The following is a 10,181-nucleotide window of genomic DNA, read 5'->3' as shown; positions in this document are numbered from 1 at the left end:
TATATATATATATATATATATATATATATATAAACATCATATATAAACTGTAAATTGTAATAACTGTTGCAATATTACTGTTTTTACTGTATTACTGGTCAAATAAATGCAGTGACCATAATTTTCATTCCAACAGCATATTGTAGAAACACATACAAACAAGGAGTCAAAACCTCACCAGTGCTGAAGGTTTTATCAGCCTGTGGGTTGAGGCACCATGCACATGACCAAGCTGTGGAGATCTTAAAACTGCACAGCATCCCTGGTTGATCTGATGAAAAAAGTCATTTCAGTTTAATAAAGTGAAAACAAATAAAAAGTGTTTTTAAATTAGAAATGTGGGAGACCCAAAAGGAAACGATTTGTACCTGGATTGAAGTTGCTGAAAAGAGAAGCAGGTAATAAGCTTACACAGCCTGGGGTCTGAGAAATGCCCACCAAACACAACCTGAAAAGACTTGTCAAGAAACACTTCCTCATGGCTTAGAGATGTTTGTGACTTTTTGGTGATTGATTAATAGTCATTAATAGAGTAAATATGCAGGTATGCTCCTATTGTAATTATATAGGTTATGCACTTTTTAACAATTAACAAAGTGAAATCTGAATGAAGAAAGACTAAATGTGTTAAAATTAAGATGATATTAACCACCTCCACATCTGTTTTGTGGTAATGTTAACAATTAATTGACCATTTATTTTATTGGCCACTGGTTATGGAAATTCCTGAAAACTGACACACCATTAGCGTTTATTTAGTAAAACCACAATACAGATCTACAGTTTCAAAATAAGCATAAAAATAATTGAAGATTTAGTTTTTAGAACCTGAAATGTTTGAAGGATACAGAACATGCGAGTCTGTATGTGTCACGGAGGCCCAGCATACAGAGTTCACCTGAAACAAAATGAAAAGGAAATAGTACTATGAAACAACTTATTTTTGCCGAAAGGAATTCATTTTAAATTCCTCGGGTTACCTTGCGGTTAGTAAAATAAAGGTTATCGCACATCTCCACCGACAGAGAGCCCTTTCTGCAGCCATGGAAATTCATTATGCCATACTTGCAGCCTCCGTGCGACACATCGTTTACTGTGAAGACTCGCTCACAAGCTGAATCTGCCTAATAAGATGCATCCAGAAAAAGAAAAACACAGTCAGATTGAAACCACAATCACTGCCAAAACGTAATCTTCCTTCTGCTAGTTTTTCAAAGAACAGACAACTGGAGGCCAAAACCTCCAGTAACACCTGCCAGCAGCAATCCATTTCCATGAAAAAACAAAAATAAAAAAACGAATTGTTTAACTGTTCTCAAGTTGCCTGTCCTCAGCATAACATGTTGTTTTTCCACTGAGAACACATTTAAATGGACTGCGTTGCCACAGAAATCAAGTTTTACGTTTTTCCATTAAATGAGAGGCTTACAACAATGAGATGGAAGTTATCGGTGTTTGGGCTGGTGGAGTTGGAGCTCTGCACCTCCAGCCTGTGACGCTGCATCCCGCTTACTTTCACTTCATGGATCAGCCTGCAAAATGAGAACACCCTTGGAATCGAATTCATTTTGGGATCCATTTTTTTCCCTGGTAAATTACATTCTGAAAAAAAAAAAGTTGTGTCCACAAGATATTTTATGTCATACCTAGAATAGGAGCTTGGGGGCAGCAGACCCAGATGTCTCTTCTGTAACAGCAATGCAGAATTCAGCCCAGTCCTGGGAGCTTTCTGAACATATTAGGATGAAACAAGGAGGAAGTGAATCACCTGCACATTTCAACGCAATGATTTATTACCGACAAAACCCATCCAAATACTGCAGATATGCTTGTCCATAAAACATCCATAGAATTCTCTCAAAGAACTTTATAGTTGAAATTTAGTGCAAAATATGTGATACAAGCAGTGAGGACTGTCCATATAAACTACATTTACGTATAGAGGACATATTCAGTACTTCCCCAACTCACCTTCCTAGAACCATCATCCTCTGCCAGCAGCGCAGATCTCTTTCTCTCCTCTTCCTTTTTCTGGAGCCCTTCTTTTGTCAGAGGGTTACAGTTGTTGTGTCCAGGCAACAAACGAAAGTAGCGGTTCTTCTCTGGGTCAAAATAGAAACCTGGCAACTCTATAAATAATAATGGTTAATGGTTAAATGAATTAATTTGGACTGATAGGACAGAAAGCTGAGCAGAGAGATAATGAAAAGTAAAAGTTCACCTGGTGCAGATGAGGATGCTGTGGATGAACCTGCATCACCTGCTGCGCTTTCAGAACTAGAAAAAGGACTAATGTTAAAGGCTAATATAAAGTTAAATACAAGCCTAACTGAAAATAATCCAAATAAAATTTGACCGGAAGGAACTGAACTGCCAAAACCGCTGACTCTAGGTCTCAATACTTTAGTATTCACCCTCATGCTGTTTCAAACCTGTATGACTGTCTTTTGTGGAACACAAAAGGAGATGTTATGCAGATTGACAGCATTCACTTTGACTGCATCTTTTGTCCATAAAATGAAAGTGAATATTACTGAGGCATTCTTTCTGCTTGACATCACCTTTTGTGTTTCCCAGAAGAGCTCAAACAGGTTTGCAAGGACATGAGGGCGAGTAAATTACATCATTTTCATTTAAAGGAGCGTCTAGGTGAAAATTGATAGACTCAATCTGTGTTTGTTACCTATATTCTTGCTCATCGTGGGCTGAACGGTGTCTGTTCCGCCACTTTGACTGACTGTGCTGTCGATGACGGTCCCTGCCACTCGATCGCCAGTTCCCCCGCTTCATTTCTACTTCCCAGGGGTCATGTCAGATTAATGCCTTTAAATTTAAATAATGAGGCAAAATTATGTATTCATTTTTGGTTTTAGCACATATGAAGAAAAACCTAAACTTTTTGGAGTATTATTAAGAAACTGAGCAGTGATGAAAAGCACTGATTTGTTATGGAGCTGAACAAGGAGCTAGCTAACATGCTAAGACTACTATTATGAACACACACGTGGCTAATTCGTTTATGTTAACGGCTACTCCTGCAGAAGAGAACTCAGGTTAATATATTTATTGATCGCTGAAATAACTTGTAAACTTTATGTAAAAAAAGGAGAGTCATAATAAACATACCCGATAAAGATGCACTCGTGCTGACTTCTTCCTGTTTGGAAATATGATTTGAGAACACCAGGGAATTCCCGCCTCCTTACTGTTCATTGGTGGAACCCTGAGACTTGAAATAATGTGACTGGATAATGAGCTGTCAATCACGTCAGAGGCTGTCTCGTTGACATACAGAAAAATACACGAAGCTAAAGGATGAATAAAAATATGAATAGTTCTAATTAGCAAGATGTAAATCTGTTTTAATGATGATCGTTGTATGTATTGTATGTATTTATATTTAAAAGAAAAAGGGATAAAAAAACAATATAGGTACAAAATATATAAAGATAGCCTATATACTGTTTATTTACATTGTTAATTATATTACCATATGATATTGTTAATTAATTAAATTAAATTTTTATATTTAAAATATGCTCTATACAAATCACCAAGCACAATTATGTACCAAACTGCAATAATACAATTAAAATAAAAAATCTAGTTAAAACTGACAGATGAATGTTATTTTATAAAGACTACAAGAGGCTCTTATTCTGTTGCTGAATGTAAAACAACACATGCAGTACTCATATCCAGGGTTTAAATTGGGCCGGGGCCGTCTGGGGCTGAGCCCCGGCACATAGAGTAGACTCCAGGGCTCGACATTAACGCTTCATTAACGCCAGACAAAGTAAGCATGCTGAGGTAAAAAATACAAATTAAAATTTTTTATATTTAAAATACAGTTAGTTAGGCAACATCACACAAAGTTTTCACCATTACGACTGTTTAATAGTTAAATAAACAGTTAAATAAGCAAGTACAATAATATTAGGTCACTTACATTTTAGGCGGAACCACAGGTCATCTAACAGAAACCAGCAGATTCATTGCTGAATGAGTCCGTGTTCTGAACGAATCGGTTGAGTCAAAGTTTCATTAGCCCATGCATAAACATCTGATGAATCAGCCATTTGAACGAATCGATTGAATGAACAACTCAGTGACTCACTCATTACAACCTCACTACTGGCACCTACTGGCGTTTTAACTTAATTTAAAAGTATAATTTTCACCATCATTTCTTGTTTGTATAATACCAAAAAAATATTTAAAACAGTCTCATAACATTATTCAATGCAATTGTATTTTTTCAGTGTAAATGATTTAATTTGATAACGTAGAGATAACAATAATCACATTATTATAATTGAATTTATAGATTAAATGTAAGAATTTGAAATGAAATATGAAGTATTAATGAGGTTAGGGGGAAAATGCCCTCTATAAAGGTAAACAATGCCCTTGGATTAAATATAAACAACATGCAGACTTATATGTCACAGCTGATAGAAAACTGATAAGAATATTCTGTACCGTTTAGTCGACTAGTCGACTAAACCCGCACATCCCTAATATATATATATATATGCCCCAAACCATACCATATAATTTTGACAGCTCTCAGAAGCCACGCCCAGATTCTGATTCCTAGTATTGTATTGGCCAGACTGCCGGACACTGAGGTCCGTATTGGCTGTTTTTCTTTCACAAGGTTCCCAAAGAACTCAGAGATTTGGAATATTGGGTTACAGTGTGGCAAAATGGCGACGGTCATTCAGAATCCGCTGAAAGCGTAAGTAATTATAAACATTATTTTCGCTCGTTTTCGATAATGTAGCCTACTGTATTCCGCATGATTTAGAGCGTGGGTGCAAATCGAGTCTCGAAATAGGAATGTATGGACCGTGCATTTTGTATTTCAGGGAGTTCTGTCCCAAACGAATAACTGTTTACGTTAATCCATGCAGTTTCTCTTTGTGTGGGTGTGAAATGTGTATATACATATGTAAATACATTAGAAGCGTTGTGTTCGGACATTCATTCTGAAAAATATGCAATAAGTGTGTCTCAGCATTCAGGCTCTGATGGTCAGTGTTAGTGCAGCATTATTTCGGATGCAATGCTTTGAGAGGGTAACGTTACACACTCCGTTGACTTCTTTGCAGGACACCTAGATAAAGCCTCGGCCATATATGAAATATGTCGGGATGAGCTGTCATATGACTACAGGAGCGCGCTGTATGTCACGATAAACAACTTATAACGTAAAATAGTCATTTAAAGATGCAGATGCAACGTGGTGATGTAAATTGATTATATGTTTCGGTTGCATTATTGTTTTAAAAATGCCTATAAGATGATATCGAATAATTTCCCCGTTGTGGCCTATGGAGAACTGGCAGACCCTGTCACATACACATTGAGTATTGGAAAGTGGCAAGAACGAGTAAAATATGAAATATGTTAATTTCCCATAAGAATTAATTAGATAACTTTCTCTAACGCACGTACATCTTTCAGTTGTGTCAAGGCCCTTCGTTTTTGTACACCCGCGTGATAGTAAACATTACATCGGAAATGGTTTGATATGAGATATACATTGATATTTGCGTCGTGTCTGGTGAATAAACGCCGTTTTATTTGTGATGACATATTATAGTGATATAAAAAACAGGCTAACAATAATGAAGTCAAGATATAAGTGATGAATAACAATGGAATTCACTGTCCTGTTCTCGGCTGTTTGTCTGTTGAAGTGCATGTGACAGAATTCCAGGTTCTATTACATTACATTTATTAGAGCTTTAAGAAGAGGTCAGAAGGGTTTGTCCTTATTACTGGCATTTGTCAATACCTTTTGGTTTTAACTGAGTAGTCCTGATGTGGAACTTTGTAGGAATTGGTTTTAAATATTTGATGGAGAAAGAAAGGATTTACTTCCGGTGTGATGTCTAATAATCATTAATCTTGACATTAATAAAGCAAATACATGTCACCGTTTGAATTTCACATATGCATTTATCTTATGCTATTCCTACATTAAATAGTGAGTGGACAAAATGTGGAATATTTGCAGTTCTGCAGGCATTTAAAAGAAATGAAAGAAAAAGTTTAGGTATCTATGTTTCAAAATGGTTAAAGATCAATAAATACTCATACTATATAATATATGTGATACATATATGTTATATTTATGTAATACCTAGTCATGTTTTATAACCTATAACATATTATATGTGTGTGTGTATTGCATAACTATATTGCATGACATGAGTAACTATATTATTTTCAAAATGTGTCTTTTGGTCATGTCTTATCTTGCAAAGGAGTGAGCTAGGATTGCACCTGGTGCCTCTACAAAAAAAAAAAAGAAATAATAATAATAATAATTAACACCCTTGGATTCATACCAGCCTAACTCATAGTTACTTTAGTGATTCCTCTCCATTCAAACTTAAGCTGATTTGTCGATGTAAGTGTGTACACTGAGGGTGATGCACCATCTCTAAATGCTGTGGTGGAGCAGATTTGCAATATCCCAGGATCCCTCAGTACCCATCTGTTCTGATGACTAGCCGCAGAGATGTCAGTGGGCAAGAGACAGAGCCCCATCTGCTCCAGATCAGGGACATAAAGCTCCCCTCCCATCCCACCAAAAAGACATCAGGGGGTCACTGGGAGCAGGAAAAGGAGCCGTATTCACCTGTCTGAGCACACTTTTATGTTTTTTCCCTCTTCCCAGTGCTATTATTCTAAATACTTTGCTATAAAACAGTAAGCATTTTCCCTTATTGTGTTATGGAGGAATCTGTGAATGTTGGACTTGGTTAACAAAGACTGTTACTTGTATAATTTGGCTGTTTTTTTCTTCCTCTGTAAATCTCATTATGTTGCCCAGGCAAATAATGTGTTTCTTGTCTGGTTGTTTGTTTGTTGTGAATGAGATTACTTCCCACCGCTGTTAAATACAAGTGTTGTTTTCTACCAAGGAGCAGTCATATTATATACCGTGTTCAACAGCATTTGGTCTATTCATTTATTAGTGTCTGGAGAGCGGGGTCTGGTGGTTTGCGTACGTTTTGTCACATATAAATCGAGGGGGGCGTTGAGGGGGTGAATATGTGGGGTTTAGGTTAAGGCGCTTGCAGTAGCCTGCTCCCCTCCCCCCCATCTTCATCTGTCTGGATGCATTTCGTTTTCACATTACACATGTAGCGCGCATAGGTAGCGCGTCAATTCTCTCTCCCTCTCTCACTGCGTGTGTGTGAAACAAAGCGACGGGGATGTGCGCCTTCACACTAGAGTTTACGGTACGTTAAATACAGGTGCGTTGCACATCCATTCAGATGAACTGAAAAACAGCACAGATCGCTTGACGGAGAGTGAAACTCTGAAGCGCTCAGTCAGAGAGTGTTCGGCGAGTGAAAATATATCTGAGCTAAACTTATACTTAGCCTCCAACTCACACACTGGCGAGTAAAATCTGAGAATTTATTAGCAATTGGCTAATATTAGACATAATTTAGTCGCCCAGAGTGAAGATTTAGTCACATATGCGAGTGATTTACTCGCAATGTAGAGGGTTGCTACAACCACTAAAAACACCGTTGAGCCAGAGGTCTTTTGTGTGTCCAGGAACCCCCTGTTTGTGCTGATAGACTCCACTACTCTAAACCCTTTTCCTGTTTTTCTTTTTGTATATGCCGAGTCTCTTTAAAAACATGTTTTTACTCAGCTGAAATAATATGGTTTGCAAAAGAAAAAAAAGAAAAGAAATGGACTTAAAATAATAAACTAAAAAACTGAAAGGAAAGCATATTTTACATGCCTCTCTTCATTCCATTCCATAATCCATTTGCAAACAGTCTAGACCTCTACATCACCTTTTTTCTTCTTCTTTTTTTTTTTAAATAAAGACACTAAATATTTGCTAACAAGGCCGACAACTGAGCACTCCATTACTTCCTCGAGCTCTTTTGGCCTCTCTCTCTTGCTGAAGTCCCTTTCTTTATTCACCGCTGAGGGGTTTCTCTCAGAATGTGAGCGATATCATGAAAGCACAGCAGTCTGATGGGGCACCTATAGCTTCCTCACAGCCTAAATTTGCTCTTCAAGACTGACTAAAGAGGTTCAGAGCAGAGCTGAATTAGGTATTGCTTTTCCATTACAGTCATACATTATTTCACAGATACATAATAAATCGTAAAATTACAATTTCTGGGTGCAACTTGCACGTGAATTACCATAAGAAAAGGCATCTTCTAAATACTTACACTTCCACGAGTGTTTTATACTGTGGGTGAGTATAAGCTTCAAGTTTGTTTAACTATATGATTTGCCTTATGAACAGGGATAGAAGTTTATTAACACTGAAAACCAATATAATACACTACCATTCAATTTTTTTGTGTCAAATAAATGCTGTTCTTTTGAACTTTTTATTGAACAAAGAATTCTGAAAAAAAAATGTACAGTATCATGTGTTCCACAGTACATCTGTTTTGACACCGACAATAATAAGACAAGTTTCTTGAGCATCAAATCAGCATATTATAATGATTTCTGAAGGATCGTGTGACACTGAAGACTGGAGTAATGACTGCTGAAAATTCAGCTTTGCCATCACAGGAATAAATTCAAATTAAAATAAATAAATTGTAATAATATTTCACAGTATTACTATTTTTTTTCTGTATTTTTTGTTATCAAACGAATGCAGCCTTGAGCATAAGAGACTTCTTTCAAAAATATTACAAAATCTTACTGACCAAACTTTTGAACGGTATATTTTTCCAATATTAACAGATGAGTACTGATAAATAAAAAATCACCAATGTCTGCTGATAATTGATATGGTCCTGATATATCATAGTGCAAAAAATTACAGTAAAAATCTGGTTTATATTCCATTAAACAAAAATGAAACCTGCAATTAATGATTAAAATTCAATTAAGCTAAATTGTTAAATGCCCAAATTCTGTTGTAAAGGATCAATGCTTTTTGGTATGGCAAACGTAGCCCCAGTAATTAATGGTCAGTTGGATTAACAGGCATGTAATGAGTGAATGTAGTGAATGTGGTGCACTCAGTGCCCTGGGTGTTCAGAGAGAGAGAGAGAGAGAGAGAGAGAGAGAGAGAGACACTGAGACACTATAGCTTCTGTTTTCAGCCTCTTCATCTCCCTATAGACACAGAATAGAGCCTGACTGTGATGGATCACTCTCTCTCTTCTCACTATACACCGTGGAGGGCAAATCCCTATTCATATCAACACCTCCCTATATCCTCACAGCACAGACTATTTTAAAATACCCATACAATCACATAAAAAGCTGTAAAATGAGAGGTTTTGAAGAGGTTTAAAGGTGACATATTTCTGTATCTGTAGCAAACAGAGCATTTCACAAATGCCATTGGTCTTTGAACAAAAAGCTCCGCCCCCAAATTAGCACCATTGGTTGAGCCAAATGTTGCTGCGTTTAACATAAAAAATGGCACACATCATCTGGAAATCTGGACTTCTTATGAAGCATTTGTAGTGAGATTTGTGAATGAGCTGATTTGAACAAGCAAGCCAAGATGATTAAAAAAAATCTGAAAGTGCATTTCAGTTAAAGCAGATCTTGTTTATTTGCACTGATGAAAAGCTTCTTTAGGAAGTGCTTTGAGACAAGATGTCTCTGTGCTGGCCTGTTAACTAATGAAAGCTTAATCACATTTGGAGAGCCGGTTTACAAAGCACGTGTCTAATTGAAATGCAGTGCTGATTATCATGACGGTATGCATATGTATTTGAATACGAACAACAATTCTCTGAGCAACGCCTACCTAAGCCAATGATTATTCATGGACACCTGTCCTTAGAGAGACCATTCGGATTAACTCAAACTAAAGGGGTCATTTGAATATGAAAGACATCTTCTACATCCTTAAGAAGTGTGGCTATGTTCTTTTGAGACACAAAGGAGACACCCCTGTTGTTCAAGTAATATGAATATAGACGCTGGCTGAGTAAAGGGGCCTCCAGCCTCTGAGTTACACACAAAGCTGTGAATGAGCCGCAGATCTGCTCTGTTGAATAAAGAGTAGGTATTAATTTCCTAAGAGCAGCCCAGGCACAAAGCACATGGCTCAGTGCAGAAGGTTCATTTACAGTTTTCATAAAGGCTGAAATAGGCTCATAGAAAAATGCTTGTTTACAAATGCATTTGAATTGGATGTGTGAAAAACT

The 10,181-nt window shown here is 36.9% G+C and overlaps 1 protein-coding gene and 1 pseudogene across 3 annotated transcripts in view; one reads left to right on the top strand and one right to left on the bottom strand.

Moving 5' to 3' along the window:
* LOC107668215 (DDB1- and CUL4-associated factor 4-like) overlaps positions 1-3,208 on the bottom strand; it is a 4,928-nt pseudogene extending 1,720 nt beyond the window's left edge.
* Positions 3,209-4,635: 1,427 nt separating this feature from the next.
* The window catches only part of LOC107668213 (zinc finger protein DPF3-like), a 32,658-nt gene continuing 27,112 nt past the window's right edge, over positions 4,636-10,181 (top strand). For all 3 annotated transcript variants that reach the window (XM_016460009.1, XM_016460008.1, XM_016460010.1), the window contains exon 1: positions 4,636-4,741. In XM_016460009.1, the coding sequence (XP_016315495.1) occupies positions 4,710-4,741 (32 nt within the window). In that variant the 5' untranslated portion in view covers positions 4,636-4,709. The remainder of the gene's footprint in view (positions 4,742-10,181) is intronic.

The sequence above is a fragment of the Sinocyclocheilus anshuiensis genome, unplaced genomic scaffold (genome assembly GCF_001515605.1).
Source record: "Sinocyclocheilus anshuiensis isolate Anshui unplaced genomic scaffold, SAMN03320099.WGS_v1.1 scaffold1341, whole genome shotgun sequence".
NCBI lineage: Eukaryota > Metazoa > Chordata > Actinopteri > Cypriniformes > Cyprinidae > Sinocyclocheilus > Sinocyclocheilus anshuiensis.
The sequence above is the reverse complement of the archived record's forward strand: the minus strand, read 5'-3'. Positions and strand labels throughout refer to the sequence as shown.